The sequence below is a fragment of the Mesoplodon bidens genome (genome assembly GCF_964165515.1).
Source record: "Mesoplodon bidens genome assembly, chromosome: 6".
In the NCBI taxonomy this organism is placed as follows: domain Eukaryota; kingdom Metazoa; phylum Chordata; class Mammalia; order Artiodactyla; family Ziphiidae; genus Mesoplodon; species Mesoplodon bidens.
In genome coordinates, this window is record NC_138162.1 from 40,952,874 (window position 1) to 40,979,974 (window position 27,101).

Below are 27,101 nucleotides of genomic sequence, written 5' to 3' on the forward strand. Positions count from 1 at the left end.
TGAGAAGGGGTAGACCTATCTTACATACTGAAATTGAGCAAAATTACAGTGGAAAATGGAAAACATGAGCACAAATATGCCCCAAGTCAGACGGAGTTATAAGTATCATTAATAAGCCCTGGCTCAGAAGCCAGATACTTCATGAATCGCCAGCTGTGTGACTACGGGCAGTCTACTTGACCCCTCAAGGCTTCAGTAAAAGGGTGATAAAAATGCCAATAAGGCTGTCACGTGGATTAAATGAGGTGCCACACGTACCACATTTTGCCCAGCTCCTGGCACGTAGTTAGTACTCAGTATGCATTAGCAACACGTGTTAGCAATATTGTAATCATTGTAATTATATATCCATTTTGGTTACACTTCTTCCCCTAGTTGCAATTCTATTGCTGTGTTCAGAGGGGAGAAGTTGAAAGGGGCGTGCAGCTGTCCCTCACTCCAGCTAATGCTGCCCAGACATCCTTCCTCACGGAGACAGAAATTACATAGAAACACAAACTTTAAAACATTTGTTTTCACCCTAGGGAACAGATATGACACCTTCGTAATACGTACAGAAAGTGAGTCTGAGGCACAGAGCTTCAACACTGACGCTGTTTAGGAAACTCTCTGAAGGTCTCTATTCTTACCTTTGAAAACCTTAATTTCCTCACTCTAAAAGGGTGGGTTGGGGCTTCCCTGGTGGTGCAGTGGTTGAGAGTCCACCTGCCGATGCAGGGGACAAGGGTTCATGCCCTGGTCCAGGAAGGTCCCACATGCCGCGGAGCAGCTAGGCCCGTGAGCCATGGCCTCTGAGCTTGCGCGTCCGGAGCCTGTGCTCCACAATGGGAGAGGCCACAACAGTGAGAGGCCCGCGTACCACAAAAAAAAAAAAAAAAAAGGGTGGGTTTAGGAAAAATGACACCCCAGACTGCACCACTTCCTCTTGCTTGCTGCAGGTGTTTCTCCCTGGGGAGGGACAGGCCACCCTGGAGTTCCGGGTGTGAACCCGTTGATAATTGTGTCTGTGGGAGGTGGAGGCAGACGGCAAAATCGACTTCCCGACTAGGGTCCAGGTGAACAGATGGGCTAACTGAAAAGCCATAAAGGAGCCTTTCAAAGCCACCACCCCACTTCCAGATATATGAGGACGGGCTTCCCCGTGCACCCAGTTTTGTGGCTCTGCGTCCTCGCATTCCTGGATGTGCCTGCAGCTTTCCAAGAAGAAAGCATAAGGGGTGAGGACCTGTCCTGTGGGCTGATATTTCATCCGTGCAACCTTGAACCTATGTCAGTCCAAACAAGCTCTTTGTGTCTTCAAGGGCAGAGTCCCCAAGCAGAACACAATTGTGCTATTTTGCACGTTCGTGATTGTGGACCGTGATTTCAGTGAGGCCCTTTCCTCGCTAGCACCAGGGCAGGGTGCGCTCACTAGCCAAGAGCCGGGAGGACCACACCTGGAAGCCACCAAGGTGATGGGAACCGGTCAGCCTCAGGCCAAGTGCTCCAAACAAAGCCACACCTCCTCCCAGACCTTGACCTTGGAAGTACCCAGTGGAGAGACAGGGGCTGGTGGGGTGCCTACCTGCTGGCTTGGAGGCCAGGGGTGAGGGTGGGAACCGGGTGGAGTTGGTGGAGGACAGCCGGGGCCGGCGTCTTCGGAAGAAGCTCCTCAGCAGCCCACACTTGAGAGATTCCACCAGGGTGGTCTTCCCAGACCCTGAGTGGCCGAACAGCTTCAGCTTGATTCTCGGCTGCAGGTTCTGTGTGGGTTTCAGTTGCTGGATGAAGAGTCCTCTGTGTGTGTCCTGAATATAGATGAGAGAGGGCCTGTTAGTCACAGGAGAAGAGCAGCCCCTGAGCAAAAGGCACACGCTGATTCCCACGGTTCAGGACCCCTGCTGCATCCTTCCGGTCTGCGAGTTTTCTTTGCTTTTAAAAAAAATTGAGGTATAAGTGACCTATAACATTATATTAGTTTCAGGTGTACAATGTAAATGATGCGATGTTTGTATATATTGTGAAATTATCACCACAGTAAGTCTAGGTACCATCCATCACCACACATAGTAACAATTTTTTTCCTTGTGATGAGAATTTTAAAGATCTATTCTCATCAACTTTCAAATGTGTGGTACAGTCACCATGCTGTATGTTACATCCCCAAGACTTATTTAACTTATAACTGGAAGTTTCTACCCCAACCTGCAATTTCTACCCATGTGGCAGATACAGTCTGTTCTGTCCCCACTGCATTAAAAAAATTTAAATGTAAAATAAACATACAATTCACCATTTTAAAATGAACCATTCAGAGGCTTTTAGTGCATGTACAATGTTGTACAACCATCACTGCTATCTGGTCCCAGAGTGTTTTCATTCCCCCACAAGGAAACTCTGTGCCCATGAGCAGTCACTTCCCAGGCCCCTCTCTGCCCGGCTGTTGGCAACCACCCATGTGCTCTGTCCCAGTGGATTTGCCTACTTCCATTGCATTTTGATGCACAATGAATTGGATGGAGCAATTCCTGCCAAGTGGTCCATTTAAAAGTGAAACCGGGTCAGCCCCGTTAGACTGGTCAGGTGACCTCCTCCTTCTGTGTGGAGGGGTCTTGTTCCTTTACGATGCTCTGAAGGTACAAGATGATGAGAAGAAGGACATCACAAGGTACAAAGCTAAATGCTGGGGAGGGGCCTGGAGGCTATGACAACCTTTCCACTTTCTTCTTTCTCAGCCCTACAGGGGAGAAGCAGGAGTCTCCGCAGCCCTGGATAATTCACAGGTTCATCATCAAACATTTATGGAGGGCCTCCCGTGTGCTGGAACAGGAAGGTCTACACCCGCCCCAGATCCGCAGTTTTGGGGGGACAGACATGCGAACAGTGTGACATCAAATATAACATGGGTGCTTTTGAAGGGATGGTGTTGGTGAGGTGCTCTGTGCCCCCAGAGAACCCACCTCAAGGGCTACGTTGGGGGGGGCACTGATCATGCCACCCTGGCTCCATCCAGCCTCACACACCTGGCCTGCTTCCCAGCTTCTAACCCAGTAATAACAGCCTGTCAGAGCTGTGGCTTGCAGCTTGAGGTCGAGCCCTTCTCCCCTACCCACGATGATCCCCTCTGCTTTAGCTTGTTAACTTCCACGCATCCCAGGAGACCTGTCTTGCTGTGGCCTCTCCAGGAGGTTTCCTCACAGGCAGGCTCAAGCGCACATGTGGCTCTCCATCGTCACCCCACTAGACTGTAGGGTAATCATGTGACACTCTTCTCTGTTAGACTCAAGGGCCAAACCTTGAGGGGAGAGACGGTAGCCCCAGCACCTGGCACAGGTAGGATGCCCAATAAAGAGGTGTTGTGTAAATGATGTACTCAGGGGGTGACCCACGCAAGAGCGTTTCAGAGGCAAATGTCTGCCTTTCCCTTTCAGCGTGATCTCAGACCTGGCCGGACCACTGCTTCCAGACCCAAATCCTGGGAGGCGCTGATTTACTGCTGACCTCTTGCAGCTGAGCCACCGTTACTTTCTCCACCAACGACCAAGGATGGGAGCGTGCTCAGTAACAAACACGGCTCTCCTGAGTTCCTACCCCCATTTTCTCTTGGTAAACTCTGACCCATCTTTCTCAGCAGGGGCAACACTGTCCCCTAGCTGGCATTTTGGAAATGGACGGTAGCAGCTTTAGTTCTCAGCATTGGGGGATACTGCTGGCGGTGGGTAGGTGGGTGCTAGGGGTCCTGATGTGTACATACAATGTCCTGAGCGGTAAGAATTCTCTTGAGTCTGCCTGACTTCTGAGTGTCTGCTGAGTATTTATATAAGAGAAAAACCTTGTTTATGATCATCTGAGCTTAGGACTTAATTGCACTTTACATATGACCCAGAGGGTTTTGGGAGGGCTTGGTTTAATACATAATGACTTTCCCAAGAACGCAACTATTTTATACACTGGTGGAATTATATATACATGGGTTTTTTTCCTAATCTTTCATGAGCTGTGATCCCCACTTCTGAAACGTCAGCCTGTTGCTGCTGTATTTGAGTTGCTATCCCTCCCACATCCGTGGCATCTGAAGGTGTTACATTCAGTGATTCTGCAGATGGGTCCAAGTATCTGCCAATTTCACAATGTCTCCTCTTTGCCGGTGCTCCGCATTTACATACACATTCTATTATACTACATATATTCCTTCGATGTCTTTGTTATATTATAGTTAGGGCACTCTATTGATCTTTATTTTATTTGTATTTTTAAAATATTTATTTATTTGGCTGTGCCAGGTCTTAGTTGTGGCATGTGGGATCTTTAGTTGCGGCACGCGGGCTCTTAGTTGTGGCACGCGGGATCTAGTTCCCCGACCAGGGGTCAAACCTGGGCCCCGTGCAACGGGAGCACGTGAGTCTTAACCACTGGACCACCAGGGAAGTCCCTCTATTGATCTTTGAAAATTACCTGTGTAGGTACATTGTTATCTTTGAATTTTATTTTGGGAGAGTAAAGGGCATCACAATATGTACATTATAAAGTATTGGGTCGGCTAGGGTTGAAAACCATGGTTGGGACAGTGATCTGGTTTCTTTTTCTAACCTCAAGCACTGCATTGGGTGGAAAAAGCTGGGGTATCTTGCCAGCAATTCCCCTGAATTATTACCCAAGTCAGTACAGAAGCTGAAAAGTTCTATCCTGAGACAGTTACTCACTGGGTGCTGCTGAGCAGGCATGAAGAAATGGGGTGCTGGCATTCTCCCCCATGCCATCTACTGCTGCTGATGAGCCCATGACCCCCTGAAAGAAATCTACCATCTCTCATTCTAATGTAATCTCCGAAACCAGCCCTTTATCTTCCCTCTAAGTCAGGCCCCCGCTACACCTCCACCCACCTCACGCTGAGTGTCTGAACTGTGAGCATCCCCTTCTGCTAGGAGTGCCTCACCGAGTAAATTAAAAACTTCTCCACCTATTTCATGACCCACAGCCACCTAACACGCACAGCTCCTTCGTGTGAAGCCAGTATCTGCTTCTCCTGACACAGTGCAAAGGCAGAAAACCTGCTTCCAGCCTCAATCCCGTCCTTAGGTCTGGACGCACTGCGCAGTGAATCGCTCGCTGCTCTCTTCTGTTTCGTGCCTTCCTGATCCTGGCACTGTGAGCTTTGGCCAACATGTCTGTCCTGTGTGAAGGGGTGAGGGCACTTCTGTCCCTTCTGCACGAGTCCCCGCAGGCCCTTCCTCTCTGAGCAGACTTGCACCGAGGGAACCGATGGACACAGGTGCTACCCTGCGTGCTTCCAGCAGCAGCTCTGAACCAAGGTGGGCTTGCCCCACGCAGCTGAGAGATGGTATGTCTCCACTTTGCTCAGCGCCGCCTGAGGCTGAGAGCCCTGCTCACTCCTCCCCACTCCACGCAGGGCAGTGGCGGGCCGGCAGCGGCTGGCGATCTGTTTGCCTGCTTCCCAGGTCAGCCCCAGAAATGGAGGCAAGAGGGAAGAGAAGCCAGTGACAGTGGGCTGTGACCTTGGTCCTGTTAGTCCAGGTTAAACAAGAATCCTGCAGGGTCACGTTTACAGAAAATCCCCCACCCCTGATATCTGAGCAAATTCTTCATGCCCAACCTTGATACCTGATCACCCTGGCGCGCCTTCAGCAAGAATCCAGATGAATATTATAACCTTTAAAACTTCCTGTTTTCCCGCTGCCTCAACGTCCCCACAGACAGGCTGTGAGTGCCGGCCCAGGTGCACCGGTGTGTAAGGTGGGCTCAGCCACAAGTTCCCCTTCCTACCCTCCCAAGGGTGACCCCGTGACATTCAAACGCACCAGTGACACTGCCCCCCGCTTCCCCTGCCTTTCCTCATGTACCCACCCTGATCCCTAGTAAAGACACTTGCCACGGGGACTCGCAGCTTGCCCCTGGCTTGAGTCCGAGCTCTGTGACAATGCTCTAAGCCCTGTCTTTCTGGGACCTATGATATAAAAAGCTGTTTTGCCCTGAGCCTCCGCTCGTCTCCTCTTGTGGCCACAACCGGCTGACCATCTCATAAGAGAATCCAAAGCAGTCAATCCAGCAAGAAGCCTCCCAGCCTTTGGGTTTCCTCTTAGCAATTTTCCACTCACTGACCTCTCCCCACCCTTGCTCCTTGGCTATAAATCCCCACTTGTCTTTGCTGAAGTTGGGGTTGAGCCAGTCTCTTTCCTCTGCTACACGCCCACGGCAGTACCCCCGGAAGGGTCATGAATTATTCTCTCATGAACAGCGGGAGGAGTTGTGACAGATGCATTTCCTGTCTGCAGGAGTAACTTCCACATTTGTATCTTCCAGCTTATGCTGTGTTTTCACTCACATCCCTTATTAAACCTCAAAGAAACCTTTGTGGTTAATGTGGTTGTTCTCCCTTTCAGATGTGGAAACCAAGGCTCAGAGGGGCCAAGGCATTTGCCCAAGGCAAAGACAGAACTCACCACCAGGTCTCTTTTCTACCACTGCTGTCAGTGAAAGGGAGGTGGTGGGTTTCTCAGAAGGGGACTGGGGAGCAGGGAGCGGTAAACAAGGATTTGCAGATGGAGAACAAAATCCCAAAGTGGGGATGTCTTGAGTTACAAGCACTGTGAATATCCAAGGAGGGCCGTTTCCAGTTTGTCCCACTCAGAAGACACTTCCCAGTTAGTGCAAGGTCCCGATTTAAAGTAAGCTTTATAAGTCATTGCTACAATAAAGGCAAGTAGAATGAGAAGGGGGCCCCCCTGCTCTGGATTTGCATGGACAAAGGGCACATTTCGGCACCTCATTTTTCCTAAGCAAATGAATTGGATTGCTGGCCCGTGTTAACAGGCTCCACGTCTTCGGGGAGCCCCAGGGAGGCTTCAAGATTTTTTTTTTTTTTAATGAAATTGCAGATTGAGCCTTCATCTGGAGGGGCTGTGCTCATCTCAGAACCCATCACTAGCTCACATGTTGTTTCCCCAATAATAACTGTCCTCAAGAAATCTTTTTTTTTTTTTTTTTTTTTTTGCGGTACGCGGGCCTCTCACTACTGTGGCCCCTTCCATCGCAGAGCACAGGCTCCGGACACGCAGGCCCAGCGGCCACGGCTCACGGGTCCAGCCCCTCCGCGGCACGTGGGATCCTCCCGGACCGCGGCACTAGCCCGTGCCCGCAGGCCCAGCGGCCACGGCTCACGGGTCCAGCCCCTCCGCGGCACGTGGGATCCTCCCGGACCGCGGCACTAGCCCGTGCCCCCGCATCGGCAGGCGGACTCCCAACCACTGCGCCACCAGGGAAGCCCAAGAAATCTTCTCTTGTCCAAGAAAATACTGCTTCACTGGACTGATAGCTCGGCTTTTACAATGTCCTCAATTCCAGACGATCATACGAACACACATGCATTCTCACTTTTCAAGTGGAGGTGAATGGCGGGCAGGTGAGAAAAATAATTCGCAGGCCAAAAAAAGGGGTACAGGGGTTGCAAGCCATCCCACCTTCCTGCTCTCTGCCCAGGGCCTTTGCACATCTCCTGGCCCTTCCTTTCCCCTTCCACCAGGACCTGCTGGCCTGGGCTGGGATGGACTCATTCACCCTTCACCTTGCCCTTGGGAAGATGAGCCAGGAAACTGCTCTCCATCAAGACTGACAGAATCCACCATTATCTTGAAAGGCAAGGAAAAGCAAGATATACTCGAGATTTCCTGTCTAAGGAAATTTAACCTCGTCCTCGGGGATGACCCCTCTTCGTGCTCACTAAGAACTTTGGAGAATCTGAACACAACTGAATTTGATATAGCAATCTGAGACAGAAGTTTCTGAAATCTCTCCCCTCCTGGTGGGTGATGAGTTTCCACTTTTCACCACTAGATGTCGCAGCAGGGACGGGTGGCGCATCCAGACCGGGGTCCCCAGGAAGGCAGCTTGCATCAGCCTAAGAGTGTGTGCTCTACAATGCAGACTATGGTTTTGATGCGGAGAGGGGCAAAGGAAGGTACGGAGTGTGCTCTTGGCTAGCTCTAGAAGGTGGTAGGATATCGATTTCTTTGGAGGGGGAGCCCTGAAGTCCATCCGTGGTCTATATTTAACAGAAGCTCTAAGACCCTCCCTGTGCCTGGGCTGGTCAGGTCCTCACTGGCTGGGCCGGGGGAGCATGAGCAGGGACACTGCCCGGGGGAGTGGAGGGTTCTTTGTTACCCAAGTCTTGGTTCATGCGTTGAAATATTCTTGTGTCCTGTCCCCCTCGCCCCCAAAGGCTGGCGGATGTGGCTGGGACGTGGTGAGGTCTCTTGCAAGCAGGTGGGAAGCTGGGGGGAAGCAGCAGTGAACCCCGAGGAATCAGAACCCTAAACCAGAACCTGGGCTTCCAGGTGCTCACAAAGGTGCGTTTGTGAAAGTGGGAGGCTAGAGCACATATTTCCCCATTAGCTTTAACTATATACTTTAAATATTTACACAGGAAAGTGAGCTCCCATTTGTATTCTTGCCCAAAGCTCACAAAGTAATTGAGCCTGGACAACTCTGGTCCAAGCAGCTGTCCTATCTCACCTGGCCGCCAAGACCACCTTCTATCTGGTCTCTCGGTCTGAGCAGAGGGAGATTCCTAACCTACTTACTTAACACACTTAGACCAGTACCCAATCACCTCACCAAGATCTGTAAAACTGGGCCTACCTTGCAGATCAGATCTCCTCGGGCATCATTTTCTGCCCCAAAGACCACACTCAAACTCTGTTGCTAACCCCATCACCCCTTCCTTTTTGATCTGTTTCCTAGAACACACCCGACTCTTTACTGCCTCAGGACCTTTTCACTCATTCCCTCTGCCTTCTCCCAGCCCTTCCTCTGGTTGGCTCCTCTTTCTTGGCTTTGGGTGTTGGTTTAAATGTCACCATCAGAGAGGCATCCCCACACCAGTAAGTGGAAAGCAGCCACCGCCTGCCATCCCCTTACTTTCTCTCATTTCACCCCATTTGAATCCCCTACACTTACACCAGGGGGCAGCAAACCTTTCTGTAAAGGACCAGGTGGGTCTCTGTTGTGACTGCCACGTATGTGTCTAGAAACCAGCCAGAGACAGGAGTAAATGGAGGGGTGTAGCTGTGCTCCAGTAAAATTTTATTTACAAAAACAGGTGATGGGCTGTTTTTGGCTCTATGGCCATTGTTTGCCACCCCCTGACCTATCTGGCATTTTCTTATTTGCTTATCGGTTGGTCTTGCCTCTTGTTCGCTGTGGTCTCTTTGGTGCCTAGAACAGTTCTTGGCCTATAGTAGATACTGTGACTATCTTTTAAACAAGTATTATTTGGAAACTGCATTGCTTTTTGAAGGCCTGGTTAATTTGGGTTTCTAGTTTCCTTTCTTCCAGCACCTTTTGCCCCCTGGCAATTTAGCTTTCAGTTTCTCATCTGCAAAGGTAACTAAACATCAGCAGATTGACAGGGAGGATCATCTCCAATCTGGGAAAGCCAGATAAGAGCATGGAGAAATGACATGGCTTTCCACACGTGGCAGGATGCAATTAGACCCAGCAGGATGGGAGCGGCAACTCTTAATTATGCAAATGCAGTTTACTTGTGGTGAATTTTAAATTCTGGGCAAACTCCCAACTTTGTCCTATTTTTCAAAATATTCCTGGGCATGTTTCTTCACTGTCTAGTCTCAGGCTTAGGAAAAGCAACTACTTTTAATATCAGTTTACAGAAAAGCTGATTAGAAGGACAATCAAACAAAATAAAAATAAGCCAACTCCCCAAACCCCCTTGAAAGTAGTCTTTTAAAATCAGAGGAGAATGGACCTTGCAGTGATAGTAAAAATGGATGCCAATGCAAAATCTAAGTGCAAGCCCTCCCCGCCTGTCCTAACATGCACTCCTCCTTTCTCTAGGAGGAGAAGTGGTTTGGCTAAGTAACAACACAGTTCTTGGGCAGGTTTGGAGGGCCGGAGGGGGCTTTGTTTAGTAGTGGGGGTGAGCACCGGGGACAGTAGACGGTGTAGCTCCTCTTTATAAGAAGGTGGTGCCTACAATGCAAGGTGGGATTGTGGGAGCCTCCAGAGACCTCGTAGCAATGGTGTGCTGGAAAACCAGCTCATTGCAGGGGGCTTGGGGCGGGGGTGGGATAGGCCTGATCTGTAATGTTTGCTGATTCCTGTGGTGTAAATACCACCACCATGGCTGATTTCAAGCCCTGAATGTGATGGCACTGGACACGCAGCTGGGGAGAGATGTGTATGGGGGGCTCTCCCAGACAGTACCTGGGGCCCCAACATGCCACTACCCCCAAATCATCTCCTGTTGAACTGGATCAGAGAGGAAGATGCACTGCGTTCTTCCTAACCTCACAAGCCCCAGCTTGGCCGCCCTCTCCCCACACCTGCCCAGATGTGCTGGCTGCAAGGGTCTCACTTCCCCGAAGTCAGCCCCCTGCTCAAAGGATCAAAATCTTCTCTCATTTTCCTCCGGCCCACCCTCTGCTGTCCTGAGCTGGTCAACACGATGACTTTTTTTTTCTTTTTTTTTCCAAATTTCTGATTTCCGTGATTGGAAAGAGTCATGCATTCACTAGGGAAGAACAGACTAGAGAGGAAGATGAAGAATAGACTTTTAAACACATCAGGTTTGTGAATCATCAGATGGAGATCAGAAGATCTATGGACATGGGCTTCCCTGGTGGCGCAGTGGTTAAGAACCCACCTGCCAATGCAGGGGACACGGGTTCAAGCCCTGGTCCAGGAAGATCCCACATGCCGCAGAGCAACTAAGCCCACGTGCCACAAGTACTAAGACTGTGCTCTAGGGCCTGCGAGCCACAACTACTGAAGCCTGCACGCCTAGAGCCCGTGCTCTACAACAAGAGAAGCCACAGCAATGAGAAGCCCGTGCACCGCAACAAAGAGTAGCCCCCACTCACCGCAACTAGAGAAAGCCCACACGCAGCAACGAAGACCCAATACAGCCAAAAAAAAAAAAAAAAAAAATCTATGGACACGCAGGTGTGGGCTTCTAGAAGGAGATGAGGGATGGAAGGAGGGTTGGAAAGTCCTCAGTACGTGTCAACAGTTGAAGTCAAAGGCAAAGATGACACTACCCACTGGGAGGGGGTTAAGAGTGAACAGATGAAACTCTGGGATGTACCAACACCTGGATCAGGCAGAAGAACAAGATGACTTTGGTTCTATTTCCAGAAGAGAAAGCTCCATGGCTTACCCCTAACAAATGTTTAAAAATACGTTCCTAGGGGCTTCCCTGGTGGCGCAGTGGTTGAGAATCTGCCTGCTAATGCAGGGGACACGAGTTCGAGCCCTGGTCTGGGAAGATCCCACACGCTGCGGAGCAACTAAGCCCGTGAGCCACAACTACTGAGCCTGCACGTCTGGAGCCTGTGCTCCTCAACAAGTGAGGCCGCGATAGTGAGAGGCCCGTGCACCGCGATGAAGAGTAGCCCCCACTCGCTGCAACTAGAGAAAGCCCTCGCACAGAAACGAAGACCCAACACAGCAAAAATAAATTAATTAATTAATAAACTCCTAAAAAAACCAAACAAACATTCCTAGACTTGCCAACTGATTAAAGGTGAAAACACAGGGAACATTTCTGTTGTTAATTTGGCCCTTAGAAACCAAATGGCATAGCAAAGCAATTTAAGGCCAACCTCCCTGCTGTCCCAGATGCAGACTTCTCCCCATGACTGTGCTTAGGATTCACGTGGGGTGGGTAGGACTGAGGGTGGCAACACCCTAAGGGGTGTTAGGAAAGGTGTAGAGGCAGTTTTTTTGGTTTCCACAATGAATGGGGGAGGGAATACCTTAGGCATTAGACGCTTGGGGGTCCTCATGTCCTCCAAGGACAGGAAGTTCCACCCACCCAAAATGCTGCAGCTGATAACACTCTGGTGAGAAACACTGGCAAATACGGAGGAGACAATGACATTGAAAGGAAATGGTGATAAGATGCCCCTAAGTATAAATTACCCTCTTCCCGTTCCCCTCATCCATTGTACCGGGTTGTGGACAGTCTCTTTCTGCAGATGATCCAGGTTATGATTGCACATAAATGTACTTTCTTGGCTTTCTCTTGGCTTCTCAAGGAGCAAGTAGAGCCTGCTCCTTGAGGCAACCGCCCACAAGTCCTCTGCGATGCATTCTCCAGGGAGGCACTGGGATATCGCGATCATTTTCAAGAATCAGGGTCCAGTGCTGGGTATCCCCAAATCCCAAGCAGTTATTTATTTTGGGATTTATTTAAAAAATAAAAAGACAGAGGGTGGTTAGAAATGCTTGGCAGCCAACTCCTCCCTTTCTGGTGACTCAGAAAGCTGAGGTCTAGAGCCGTTTGAGGGAATGACAAAGGCAAGCGAAAACACGTCTCACTGAACACAGAGTTGGGGAAAACTCTGCTGAAGGGAATGGGGCTCTGGGTGACCCAGTGGAAGGCGACCCATGCCTGCCACAAAGCACGTGAGCTCACTGGGGGAAAGGACCATCCCTGGCTGGCGAGGAATCAGCATCGAAGAAGCCCTGAGCCCCTGATCGAGCCCTGAAAGCAGATATTTCTGTTTTGGTCTGGATCTCTGCTCTGCACTAATTAGTACGTTGCTCAACCTTGTGGAGTCCAGGTTTCCTGCAGGAACATCCCCATCTCAGGCATGTAAAATGACAGTGCTGCCACACATACCGAGGAGTAAATGGTGGCTGTTACTAAAAATGACTCTCAAGTGTACCCTGCCACATTTGCCATTGCTGACGCCCCACCATCTGCTCCTGGTTGGGGGGGTCACAAGAGGAGCCTCCACAGAAACCTCCATGTTTCCCCAGGACTCAGAGAGTGGTCCACAGGATGCAAGCAAGGATGCCGACTGTGGCAAACACATGGTGCTTACTGTGTGCAGGCACTGCTCTAAGGACATCATTTACATCACCCATCCAACCCTCATCACCATCCCGTGAGTAGCACTATATTCAGCCCATTTAACAAACAGGGAAAGTGAGGCCCAGGGCTGTTAAACAGTTGGCTAGTTCATCCAGCTAGGTGGCAGAGTGGGGACTCCTGAGTCTGTGCTCTCAGCCTTTACCCCAAATTTTGTCTCTCAAAGCAAAGATGAGAGGGGAACCTTTAGGTAGATTTTGGGCTCTAACAGGGATGATGTACTATATTCACAGGCATTGAAATGACTTTCTTTGTCTCCTTACAAAAACCACAGGATAATGGTAAAATACTAAACGTTGTAATATTTCCTCTTAAAAAAAATCTAGACACACACAAAAAAAACAAAGTGCAAATTAATGGAAGAGGAAAAAAAAGGGAAAGCCAAACTGGGACCAAGCAAGAACGCACACCACCCGGAATTCAAAATTCTGGTCTGGAAACAGCCACCGTTGCCTGAGATGCATGGAGCTGCACCTCCTATATATATTCCTAATTATAAAAGTAGTCGAAACATATTACACCCATCCAATCCACCCAACCTCAGCTATCGTGTTGGGTGCTCTCCTTCCTGTCTTTTTTCTGGGCATTTATCCCTTGTTTCCAACCTGCCATAATAGACATCTGGGTTTGCACCCAGTGTAGCAATCTGTTTTTAAATAAAAGGAGGGATCTTCCTAAGGGGTAGATGGGCAGTAAAACACAGCACAGTCCAAGGAAAAGCCTCGCCCCTCGGCCAAGGGTGACCCTCAGACCACTGGAGATCGTGGTTTGCAGTTGATTTTTGCTTAAAGATGAATAGACTGCACCTTCCCCTGGGTCACCGCTGTATAACAAGAGTTTCTGAGATGGTGAACAGCACTCCAAGAAAGTATGTGGCAATGGGATTGTCCAGAGTGCTACACTTGTGAGGGGGCTCCCCGTGTGCCAGCTGAGCCCACAAAACACCTGCAAGGACAATGCTGGGGCTCAGATCAGGACGATGGCGCCGGGAGTGGCAGGTGGGTTAAAATCTCAGTCTGTGGAATTTGGGAAACCTGAGAATACCTGACTCAGCATGTTTATATACCTGCTAAGGTGTTAAGCCTAATAAAGTGTTTCTTTCTACCAGTGGACCATACTAGAGGCTAAATAATTAACTGTAAAAATGTGTGCTCATCCAGCCTGTGGAAAGGCCAGATTTTGTTTCAGTTTCTTTCCACTATGGATGAATAATATAATGGGGAATCAACTTAAAACAGCTCTTATATTGTGACAATTTGTCTATGAACGTAAGACTCCACACACACTCAAATGTGGGGCTCCCTACTATAAAATCCAGCAAAAGTCAGAGGTTGCAAACCGGTGGCCTGAAGTTGTGCTTCATTTGGCTGAATATAGCTTCAAATAAAGTGAATTTTAAGATTAGGAGGTTTTATGTGAAAATTCATTATTGATTTGCTGACAGACTCATAGGCTCCCCTGCACCCCCCCTTGTTTTGCCTGTAAACAAAAAGTTTTCTCTTGTTTTTCTAGTTCAAATTCTCCCTCACAATGAGACAGTCCGTGGTGGTACAGAGTAGGAGAATTCGAAGCCCAGAGTTAATTTAAGTCTTTCCTGTAAGAACGTGTGAATAAGGAGGGATCTCTTTCTAGAACCTCTAGATCAAAGGGGAGACTGAACCCCTGCAGTGGCCTGGGGGATCTCAGTGTTTATCAGTTCACAGGATCCAAAGCACAAAGGGGTGAAAATGAATTATCTTCCCCAGGTCAACTCCGAGCACTGGGGAAGAAATCATTCCAACCTATGCCCCCCTCAACCAGGACCAGGAGACCAGGGGACCACTATGAAAATTCAAACTTTCAGTAGCTGTGAAAGTTACTGTGATTATAAAACATTATAATCCCTCCCCCGGGCACTTTTCCATTTATATGGCAGGATCTTTGTAGGATACCCCAAGCTTATTGTGGACAATACCTTTCAATGAGCACTTAACTGAGTAACTTTTTTTTTATTTCTATAAAGTTTGTTTTTTGAAAAATTATTACATGATTATTATAGGAAATTTGAAAAAAATACAGTAATGTTTAAAGAAGAGTGTTAATTAAAAAAGCAAAATCCAAAGTCACCACTGTTACCCTTTTCTTTCCATGCATTTTAAAAAGACATAGCTGAGATTACAATGTGCACATAATTTATCTTCTGCTTTGAAGCCCAGGAACATCCTAAGCAATAAACTCCTGTTACTAAAACCTCTTCAAAAACATTTTAACGGCCCCAAACCACTCTTTTATATCTGTCTGTCAATTTACTAGACTTCAATGTTTCCAATTTTTATTACTGTATTATAAATAATACTGCAATGGACATCTTTGTGCATAGAACTTTTTTTCTCTGCGTTTCTTCCATTTCTTCAGGATAGAGTCACAGACATGGAATCCCTAGCTTAAAGGGTGTGACTATTTTGAAGTCTCTCAGTACATACTGCTATGATGTGTGGGCTGGAAAGGTACACCTGCATTTACTAATTTTTGTCATGTTTCCTCAAACCTTAGAGCAACAATGTTTGATAAACTGGAGCACAAGTGATATCTTGGAGCTCGAAACATTAAGAAAGAAAGAAGCAGAGTCAGCTTTCTCATTTCCCTTCTACTTCACAGTGGGGAGGGGGCAGGTATTACAAAGCGGGTAGGAGGAGGGAAACCAGGCATAGCGACTGCAAAGAGGCCAATGATTTCCACGTCTCAATACAGAAGAAGAAATCAGAGAGGTAGCCAATGTGTTCATCCAAATCGATATGCAAACCACAGCACAGGACCAGTGCCTTTTGGTACCACTTGTGTGTCCAAAGCCTCTTTTGTTCATCCTCATAGTTTACAAGGGAAAAAACAGAATCTTTCACATAAAAACAGAGCACTTCAGACCACAATTTCTCACCTTTCGGAGTCTTGTGAGGAGACCTGCTACCTGTTCATGCTGTTCCGATTTAGCAAGATCTTCTGCTGTCTTTCCATCCTGTTGGAGAAAAACGATTAGTATTTTCCTTCACACCAGAGAGCTGTGTGTTCCATACACCAGTACTGCCATCTGAGGCAGAAACAGTGTAACAGGCATCGGAAGCAAATAAGGTGGACAAAAGACCATGTCCTGGATTATTTCCCTTTCTGTGGGATCCTTATTTCACTTGATTGTCCAAAAAAGGAAGATAAGAAGTAGAAAACAACGTGCATCGGTGCTTTGAGGTCCAATGGCGAGAAGTCTCAGGCCCACAGGCTTTAATCAAACCAGGCACCTTGTTAGCGGGCAGATTACCCTGCGTCCTGAACCTCCTCTCTTCAGTTAGGCCAACGATAAAGACTGCCATTTGCTGGCAAATTCTAGTTAGTGGAAGCTAACATCTTAAAATTCTTCCATGGACAATCTGCATATCATATCAAGCTAGTTACTGGTAATTACTGTGCGTTTCAAAGAAAAGGCTGAGTTTTACAATTTTTATCTGAAGATTTTCGGTGAACATAAAAGGAGGAAATAAGGGTCCACAGCACTTTGGTGTTTGCTTTTTAATCAGAGAATTTTCACAGGGCTGCAGTTTCACACTGAACGAATTCCTTTCTGTTTCCAGGCCGTGAACATGCACGATGATGGCTAACATTTATTGAGCGACTCCTAATAATCTCAGTGCGTCGTGTGCAGTAACCTCAGAGCCACTCCAGGGTGGCAGTAACGCCGGCTGTTCACGCACTACCAAGGAGGGTACGGAGGCTGAGGGATCTTTCTGCTGCAGTTTTAGGAATTATTACAAATTTAAAAGTAGAAAAGATGAGGGCTTCCCTGGTGGCGCAGTGGTTGAGAGTCTGCCTGCCGATGCAGGGGACACGGGTTCGTGCCCCGGTCCGGGAAGATCCCACATGCCGCAGAGCGGCTGGGCCCGTGAGCCACGGCCACTGAGCCTGCGCGTCCGGAGCCTGTGCTCCCAACGGGAGAGGCCACAACAGTGAGAGGCCCGCGTACCGCAAAAAAAAAAAAAAAGTAGAAAAGATGAGAGGCAACTTCAAAAGAAATAAAAGCAATATTTTTTTAAATAAGAAGACTAAGGGGCCTTTGGCCCATCTCTCAGTGTTCACCAGTGACAGTTAAAGTTCTATTCCCTGGTGAGGCTGGGGGAATGCCCGGATCTGACTGACAGCACACCTGCCAATCTCTCAACCCAGGTCACAATCCCTGCCGTCAGATCAGCTTTTCTCAGCCTCAGCAATAGTGACATTTTGGCCAGGCTGATTCTCTGCTGTGGAAGGCTGTCCCGTGCGCTGTGGGATGGCTTGCATCACCTTGGCCTCCATCACTAGACACCAGTAGCATCCCCCTTTCACCAGCTGTGACACCCCCGTGTTTCTGGACATTGCCAAACATCCCCTGGGGGGTGAAACTGCCCAGCTGAGAACCACAGCCGTAGGCTGTGGTCGAAGCTCAGGTGGGCACTCCGGAGGAGGCGTGCTTTATAGTCATGCCACCCACCTCTCTCTGCCCCTCCTCAAGCGCTGAAATGGCTCCAATGGACAGACGAAAGCTTCTAGTTTGCTTTGGGGTGAATTAGGTAATTTTTCAGACACCACATCCAAACCAGGGATGCATGCCAAACTGTCTAGATCCTTCCTGACATGATAAGAACAGGCCTTAGTTCCCAAATCTCACAGCACATTGGAATCACCAGAGTCTTTAAGAACTCCTGCTGCCGGGCTCCCACCCGTATGCTCTGCTTCTACCTCTCTGGGGTGCGATCTGGACATTAGGGTTCGAAAGCCCTCCCAGGTGATTCTATTGTGCAGCAAAGTTTGGGGACTGTTGCCTTAGTTGGAAGAAATCTGAGCTTCGACTTAAAGTTTCTGTCCTCTGGTGTGACTGGCCATGAATTTCTCTTGAAGACCTCAGATCTGCATAGCGCACAGACAGAGGATGTTCACTGGCAGAGTTACTCTCCACTGTTAAGTCTCTCAAATGTCAGGAAAACAGCCATCAGTAACAATTCCTTACGTTTACACAGCACTTCACAGTTTGCAAAACATGTTGCTCTAAAGGACACTGTTTGGGCTTCCAAACGCAATGTCTGCCAGTGTAGTAGAAAGAGTTTGAACTTTGGAGTGAGAAGAACCCAGGTTTAAGTCCGGATTCTGCCCCTCCCCATCTGTCTGGTCAGTCACTCGGCCTCCTGAAGCCTGGGTTTCTTTATCTACAGCATGAGAAATGACACCCTGACTGCATAGGTTCTTGAGCAGGTTAGAGAAAACCAAATGGAAAGAACCAACAAAGTACCAGGCACAGAAAAAGCAAGGAGCAGTAATCATCAAAAAAAAAAAAAAAAGAGCTGAGAGTGTCCCAAAACTCCCTGACTTTCTGTCCAAGAGGGAGAAGGGTAGGAGCTGGATCTCTTCATTCTGGCCCTGTGCTACCATACACCCCTGAGCAAGGTGCCAGCTCTGCAGCTGGCCCACGAGCGATCCTAGCACTCACTGCCCTGCTTGTCACACACAGTGGTCTGGGAGGTCTCACTGGGAAGGTTTTATATATATATATATATAATTTTTTTTTTCTGGTACACGGGCCTCTTACTGTTGTGGCCTCTCCCGTTGCGGAGCACAGGCTCTGGATGCGCAGGCTCAGCGGCCATGGCTCACGGCCCTAGCTGTTCCATGGCACGTGGGATCCTCCCGGACCGGGGCACAAACCTGCGTCCCCTGCATCGGCAGGTGGACTCTCAACCACTGCGCCACCAGGGAAGCCTGAGAAGGTTATATTTGAGTCAAAACCTGAAGGAGGTGAGTGAGCAAGACATTTGGATACCTGAGGAAGTCTTGCAAAGAACAGCAAGTGCAAAGGCCCTGAGGCAGCAGGATGACTCTCATGTTTGAAGAATATCAAGAAGCTCATGTGACTGGTGCAGGTGGAGCAAGGGGAGGAGGAGGAGGAAGAGATGGGGACAGGGAGGCAATGTGGATCTTTAGGGACATCCCCATCACAAGGACTTTTACCCTGAAGGAAGGTCTGAACAGATGAGGGACATGATCTGACGTATGTCTGCACAGGGTCAGGCAGGCTGCTGTGTGAGGAACAGACTGGACAGGGCAGGATGGGAGCAGGGACACCAGTTAGGAGACCAGGACAAGTTACACATGATCATGGCCAAGGGCTCACAGCCTCATGGGAGAATCAGCGGTCAATTCCAACAGAGCAAGAAAGGGGGCAAATCACACCCACTGAAGGGGACTGGGAAAGAGGAGGTGTCCTGGGGCTCTACTTGAATACTGGAAGATGACAAGGAGTTAGTATTCTGGAACCTTCCTGACACCAACATCACACACTACTATGTGCCTGGGTGCCTACTAGGCACTGAAAGGCTCTCCCTGTGAAGGTAGAAGCATGTCTTATTGCCTCATGGCAGGGTTATGTGTGTGTACGTGGGGGCACTATGTACAAGGGTTGGGGCTGGAAACAGAGAAGGTTCCAGAGGGAAGGAACAGCATGTGCCAACTGGATGAGGTGGGAATGAGCGAGGTCCCAGGACCTGCAAATAGTCCCATTCAGTTTGGTATAGCCAAGGGGGTGCGAGGTGAAGAGTGAGGTGGGCAGTGGGCAGGGACCAGGCCATGGAGGGCACATCCTGAAGGCAACGGAGCCCCGGGATGATTTGCAACTGGAGCCCACTGCAGACCGGCTTTTCCAGAATGATAAATGTGGTGCTGGGTCAGAACTGTCAGGAGGGCCATGAGGCTACAGATGAGGGACCAGTTCCGAGGCAGAGCTGGTTCTGGGGGAAATACACAGTGAGATTTTAACCAAGTGGAGGCAGAGGACGAAGAGCTGTGAGTTCGAGAAGAATCCAGGATGTGGCCACCAGCGTGATGCCAGGGAAGAGAGCATCCACATTTCCTGGACCAGACGATTGGATGTACGCAGAAGGCTTTTGCAAAGGGCAGACACTGAGGGAGGAGAGCAGACCCGGAGGGCGAGGATGCAGCGTGGAGGCGGGGGGCCTTCCAGAGGTGGTGTCCACCAGGCTGGGTCCCAGCACAGTGCTCAGGGGACAAGTGGGGCCGGAGACCCGGATGTGGACCTGAGTTCTCAGGTGCAGCTGCAGCCCTGGGGCTGGTGAGAGGAACAGGGGGCAGAGAGCGGGAGGGCAGCTGGCCAGGTTGGGTGGAACAGCAACAAGAAGACTTGGAGCTGGAGGAGGGCAGCAGAGACGGGAGGGGAAGCAGGGGCAAGTAGGATTTTCTTATCCAAGGCTGGAGAGACTGTCAAGGAAGTGCCATGTCCTGGAGAGATAACTAGACATAACTGCTGGCGCTTAGGTGAGAAAGACAACAAAGAAAGGTAAGGAAGGAAGTGATTACAGTACAACAAAAGTCAGAGTGGGGCTTCCACTGGGGGCAGGGGCAGGGGTGAGCTGCTGCTGGGACAGGCCACCGGGGGTTTCTGGGGTGGCCTCAAAAATTCTACCTCTTGACCTTAGTGGGGTTACAAAGGTGTTTGTCAAATCCACCAAGTTTTACTTTTGCTCATGTCCTTTCCTCAAAAAAAATCTGTTTTATTTTACAATAAAAAAATTTTGAAGGCGAGGTGACTGGGGCTTCTGCAGAGTCGAAGGAATTCCGGGAGTTGAGGACACACTGTGGCGGGCGGAGGAGGGGTTGGAGGGAAGGAAAAAGAGGACCGGACCTTCAGAAGACTCTTCTCAGTTATCCCGGCTGAGGACAGACAGGGAGAGGGAGGGTAACAGCTGGAGGCGCTGTAGGGTCCAGGGAGGTGGTGCCCGATGGGAAGAACCCTGCAGGCAGGCAGAGGGGAAAAGCTGGCCCACAAAGAGGGCGGGGCTGTGCCGTCCAATAAGGCGGCAGCCCAGCCCACACGCGGCTCCGCGGGGCTGGAAATGTGGCCGAGCTAAGATGTGCTGTGGGTATAAAACGTACCCAGATTTCCAAGACTTCAATCATAGAACTAGAAGTATCTCAATAATTTATAAATACTGATTACAAGTCAAAATGATAATATTTTGCACGCTATTGGGCAAAATACAGTACTTTATATGTTCCTTTTAACATATTAAAATGTATTAGTGAAATTAATTTCCTCTGTTTCTTTTTCCTCGTCAGATGCGGCTACTAGAAAGTCTAGTACGACACAGGCAGCAAGCTGTCCTTCCACGGAGCCGGCCTCAGCCCGCAGCATGGCGCCTCTGTGATGACCTGCACCCTGCGTGGAGCCCACGTGGCTTCCCCGCCCTAGGAGATCCCCCCGTCTCCACCATGCCCACTGGGGGGCCATGCACATCCAGCCCCACCAAGCCCCACCTTGGCCGGGCCAGTCCGGGCTGCGCTCCAGCTCACTGTCCTTCCAGCTCTGCCGGCCTGGGCCCTTCCTTCTCTCTCCACTCTCTCTGTGGAGTGCTCCTGAGCCCCCTGGAAACGTCCCTGGGGACTCTGGCTCTTAATTCTCACGGGTCCCATCTAGTAGCTGTATACTTACTGCTGTGACCCTTGGGTCTGACTCTCTCCCATTATTTTATTTTATTATTATTATTTTTTTTTGCGGTACGCAGGCCTCTCACTGCTGTGGCCTCTCCCGTTGCGGAGCACAGGCTCTGGACGCGCAGGCTCAGCGGCCATGGCTCATGGGCCCCGCCGCCCCGCAGCATGTGGGATCTTCTCGGACCAGGGCACGAACCCGCGCCCCCTGCATCGGCAGGCGGACTCTCAACCACTGTGCCACCAGGGAAGCCCCTGACTCTCTCCCATTAGACTAGAAGTTTCCAGAGGGAGGGGCCGCTTGCCTGACTTGGCCCCTCTGTGTTCGCTGTTCTGTGCCTGGTGCGCAGTGTATGCTCAGTATCTGCTGAATGAATAAATGACTGAGGCCCCGTGGTGGACTCGTAGGGACCAGGGAGGAGCGCCTGCAGTGAGCTGGGAAGGGTGGGGAGCAGAGTTACCCCCGAGGGCCTCTTGGGGGGAGGCCAAAGGCAAGGGGAGATGACCGCGGGCTCACAGTGGTCAGGGGGCAGCCTAAGGACCCAGCAGAGGCCGAAGGTCACACATTTGAGAGGTCCCGGCCCACACTGCCGGGTGGGCAGGAGCAGCTGCTGGCATCTTCACAGCCGTCCTCGACAGTTTACTTTTTTTTTCTTTTTTTCTTTTTTGCGGTACGTGGGCCTCTCACTGTTGTGGCCTTTCCCGTTGCGGAGCGCAGGCTCCGGACGCGCAGGCTCAGCAGCCATGGCTCACGGGCCCAGCCGGTCCGCGGCATGTGGGATCTTCCCGGACTGGGGCATGAACCCGTGTCCCCTGCATCGGCAGGCGGACTCTCAACCACTGCACCACCACGGAAGCCCGACAATTTACTTTTTATGAGGCCACATCTGTAACAAAAAAATACTTCTCCCCATCAAAATGTACATCAATGCTCTATCGTGGAGTAGCTGGACCGAGTGCCAAGGCATGGATGGTCAGGGTTTGATAATGGCTTGTCGGGTCATTGCACGGCGGTAGGTGGGTTTGTGATGGGCGAGGAGGTGCCCTAAGAAGGGACAATCCCAGGTAGAGCGCTGGTAAGCACTGGGCCTGCAGAAAAGCCCAACTCGGGGCTCAACACTGCAGAGAACAGACCCACTGCTTGTGGGGAGGGAATCACATCCCTGTCACATTAGCGCAGCCAGGGAGGCAATGTCCTAGGCCAAGAGCCAGTACCCATTTTCTGTCAAGGGCCAGGTAGAAGATATTTGGGGCTCTGAGGACCATAGTGTCTCTGTTGCAATTGCTGTCTGCCCTTGTAGAGTGAAAGTGGGCACAGAGAATGTGTAAACAATGGGCGTGGCTGTGTCCCACTAAAACTTTATTAAAAGAAGCAGGCAGCAGGCTGAATTTGGCCTGTGGTCCACAGTTTGCCAACACCTGTATGACTCTCCAGCCTCAGAGCCCTGATTTTCCCAAGGTTGGCCACCATATTTCAAGACTCCGATGGGTCTCCTTAGAGAAACACTTTATGTCAGCAAAGTTCTAGTGAGTTTTAGGAATCTCCCACATGAGCAACCAATCCACTGTTGGGCCAGAGACAACTCAAATGATAACGTTTCACTGCAGCAGTAAAACAACAACCTTATCTCTTAGCGGACATATTTTTCCTCTTTGGTATTTCTTGAAATGTGAATCAAAGGGTTTCTTCTGCAGGGAGGTACCAGGTCTGGAATGGGGAATGTCGGGAGTGAGACACTTAAAAGAAATGAGATTTAAAGAAATCTCATTTTAAAATATGTTGTGGGCTTCCCTGGTGGCGCAGTGGTTGAGAGTCCGCCTGCAAATGCAGGGGACACGGGTTCGTGCCCCGGTCAGGGAAGATCCCACATGCCGCGGAGCGGCTGGGCCCGTGAGCCATGGCTGCTGAGCTTGCGCGTCCGGAGCCTGTGCTCTGCAATGGGAGAGGCCACAGCAGTGAGAGGCCTGCGTACTGCAAAAAAAAAAAAAAAAAAAAAAAAATGTTGTGGGCCTAAGAGCAAAGCTGGACTTTTTAAAAAAGAACAGCTCTTGTCACCTGTTCCCCCCATGCTGGGGGCCCTTCCTCCTCCCTCCCTGAAAGGAGAGGGCATGTTTAGAAAAGATAAACACACAACCTAACAGAAAACACAAAGGCCTGTTGTGTAACACAGGAAACGAAAAGGCCAGTGGGAAACAGCAGGTGTTCCTGGCAGTGCAGGCCTGGTGGAAGAAGAGGATGAGGCATTATCGGATCTTACCCCGGGTTTGTGTGGGCAAATGTTTACGTAACTGCAGCGGAGGAGCTGAAGCTTAACGGCAGCCTGTCTGCTCTGGAGTGCAGTTGCCAAGCAATACCTTTCCCCTTGTGCCCTCGAGGCCTGAGGGGTTTGCAATTGCTTTCTCCTGCCAGAGGGCTACTCACCGAAGTCAGCGCCTCCACGTTGGCGCCTGTCAGACAGAGGTAGCGGACTACATCCAGAATCCCGTTGTTGGCTGCAAGGTGCAGAGGCGTCCGTCCATACTGGAAGAGACAAGAAAGACCCAGGAGAGTCCTCACGGCTGCTGCTGAGGTTGACATTTATGGAGTGACCTCACAGGGCCATCATTGTGTAGGGATCTGGGATCCTCCAAGAAGAAATAGGAGGCGAGGTCTCCCTTCTCCAGAAACTTGCCATCTCCTTGGGGAGGCAAGCCGAGCAAAACATTTTCAAGTATTTCTCAGTTAAAAGAGTAACTTTAAAATAAAACTTAAAAGGATGAAAGAGTGGGAGGCTTATCATAAGATAACTAAATTAAGTCTCCTGCTGCGCCAGAAGAAAGGAGGCATGAGTCAGGGCTCAAGGGCCCCAAAGTTCCGGATAGATCTGCACCACAGTTCAAATTTAGATACAGCAAAGGAAAAAGGCATGGAAGCACAGCCACTGAAGACACTCTAATGAGGTGAAATTCCAAGGCCATACCCACCATTTTTTATGCCTGTGGGTTCCCAAACCCAAGGCATCTGGAGGCACTACAGTGAATTTATGGGGCGCTGAGGAACATTTTAAATTTTTGATGGAACCAGCAGGTTCAGACACCAGGGAAACTACTAGCTCCAGGTAGTTCAAAGTCTCAAAGTAGCTGGTACTGCCTTCCTTTCGATGACGTCATGTATGCACGGCAGGGGGTTGGTCGCTGCTGTGATAAGAGGCAAATATCTTGAGAAAATCCACATAGAACAGGATATAGGGTGGTGGGGTCCACTCTGAGTCCAAGGTTTGAGGAGTTATGAGGTGCCCAACAAGCATACGCATGTCATTAATATACAACTGGGGTTAAATAGGAATGAAATAAAAATAGTTTTCTTTCAATTTATGTGGATCACTTATTCCCACAGCTACTAAGTTGTTAGGACATACATACTAGCTTGTTTGGATTGAACGACTTAACAAACAGAACTTTAGGTATTTCTTTTGCTCTGGGGGAGCCATGAAAAAGATCACTAAGACACTATGGAAGTTATGAACTGAGCAAGTCTGGGTATCTCTGCTTTATGCTGTTTATGTGCAATACAGGTTTCTGTTAGAAAGTTAACACACGCTCAGGTAGAATATCCAAACAACACAGAAGGATATATGGTAGAAAAATGAAGTCTCCCTCCCCCTCCCCCTCCCCCAAGTTCCCCTACTCAGAACTAGCCCTACTCAAACCTTCCAGGCTTTTCTCTACGAATCCATAAATGGAGAGAAATAATCTGAAAAGCCAAGACATTAATCACACTCCACCTTCTATTCTGTCCCTTGCTTTTTTCCCCTAACAATAGGTTGTGAATAATTTTTCATGTCTATAAGGAAATCTATTACATGCTTTCAGATACCTGAATAACATTCAATATACGGCTATATCATAACTCATTTAGCCAGCCTGCTGAGGATGGACACTTAGGTGGTTCCATTTCTTGCGATTATAAATAACGCTGCAATGTATGTGCATATTTATGTTTTGTTTACTGTTAGCTTCTAGAGTGATTTAGAAAGCAGATACGAAGCTTTCAAATACCCTAGAGTTAAAGTGAGAAGGAAAGGAGGAGTTTTGGAAGACCTGGACGAAGAGTTTGGATTTCTGTGTAAGGAAGATAGTCTTGCTTACAGGATGCATAGTTTTATAGAAGGGAAGAAGGTCAATGAAGAGACGTGTGATGAATAGAATGGACTAGGAGAGTTTACACTTTTGATGGCCCCCAATGATTGCCAGAACAAAACCCAAACTCCTTAGCATTACATTCAAGGTCTTTCACCATCTGGATTCAGTGCCCCTTTCTAGCTGCCTCCCTCCTCTTCTTGAAATAGGCTTTCCCCTCTTCTTCATCTGTCCAAGTCCTACTCGTTTAAAATGATCACCTCTGAAAAGCTTTTCCCAGTTTCTTTAATGTCCAGATGTCCATGTTTCTGGAGCACCTGTACCTCTAGCACAGCAGTGACTGCAATATGAGATGCTGTTATACTGAAATGTCTGTGTGTCTGTCCAAAAGCAGCCTGAGGGCAAGAACCATTCCCTGCTGTCCATGCCCTGACTACCCCTGCTCCCCACCTGCGCCTGGCACAGTGTTGTCACAGAAAGGCATTCATCAGTGCTTGGCAGGCACGGAATTCTCTTGCAGGCTCCTGGATGTGTGCGCGCATCTGTGTGTGTGTGCACGCACACACACGTGTGTATCGACATGCTTTTTCTACTTTCGCTGATAAGAAGAGCCAATCCAGAAAGGAACAAAGGGTTAAGGGCCGTGCACTCTGTATCATCTAGTTCCTCTCCTCTCCTGTATTTCCTGATGTGGCTGAGTAAATAGCCACTCTCTGGATTTTCACATGAGAAGAATGCAGACAAAGACATGTCTGTTTCACTGCAATGAGCGTCAAAAATAGTGACAAGTTCCTGTCACATATTGCTGACAGGGGTAGGATCTGAATGACCATTTTTATCTCCGGGGGAATTGAGTCCAGGTAAGGAAAAGGCAGGACACACCATGGGAAAGGAGTGACAGTCTGCCTGTGGGACATGGGCCGTCACTGTGCCACCTCCACGCTGACAACCGGTTACCGGGGTGAGACCATGTAAAGCCAGATGTGCTTTCTGGAGAAATAATGCCTTTGTCTTACTTTTCTGTGCATCTTTTAAGCTCCCCTACAGCTCCCATCATCTTTCCTAAAATAAACAGCGAAAAAATGAACAGGAAAACAAGCTGACACCAACCCTTCTGAAGAAGGCGTGAGACCCACAAAGTCGCGGTGTACAATGGCCAAGTGAAAGGTATTCAAATGAGTGCCACGCGGTTCCTAAAGCTGCTTTTTACTCATTTAAAGACTCCTGGAAGGAAAGCCAAGGTCTTGATGCTGCTTAATATTACATTTAGTTTCCTCCTTAAGCCACTTATATAACTGACTTGGCAAGGTTAGAATAGGATAAACTAAGAAAGCAACCAGCAGCTAATGGTTAAGACCTAGTATATTGTCTTTTCATATTTCCAGAATATGAAGATTACCAGTTTCAATTCCCATTAGAATTAATCACATAATATGCAAGAGGACTATTTTTGTGATAGAAGCATCATTTTCCAGTTGTTTCAAATATTAATTCTTTTTACCTCAAACAAATCATAATAAAATTCTGCTGGTATCATGTCGACCATTTATAAACAAACATTTCCTGCAATTAAAAAATTAATTCTACTTGGACTTTG

At 49.1% G+C, this 27,101-nt stretch overlaps 1 protein-coding gene across 2 annotated transcripts in view; it reads right to left on the minus strand.

The window, feature by feature from the left end:
* The window catches only part of DAPK1 (death associated protein kinase 1), a 214,514-nt gene that overhangs the window by 25,182 nt on the left and 162,231 nt on the right, over positions 1 to 27,101 (minus strand). For both annotated transcript variants that reach the window (XM_081236405.1, XM_081236404.1), the window contains 3 exons: positions 23,808 to 23,906; positions 15,804 to 15,881; positions 1,565 to 1,787 (listed from right to left, as the gene is read on the minus strand). In XM_081236405.1, coding sequence (XP_081092531.1) covers positions 1,565 to 1,787; positions 15,804 to 15,881; positions 23,808 to 23,906 — 400 coding nt within the window. The remainder of the gene's footprint in view (positions 1 to 1,564; positions 1,788 to 15,803; positions 15,882 to 23,807; positions 23,907 to 27,101) is intronic.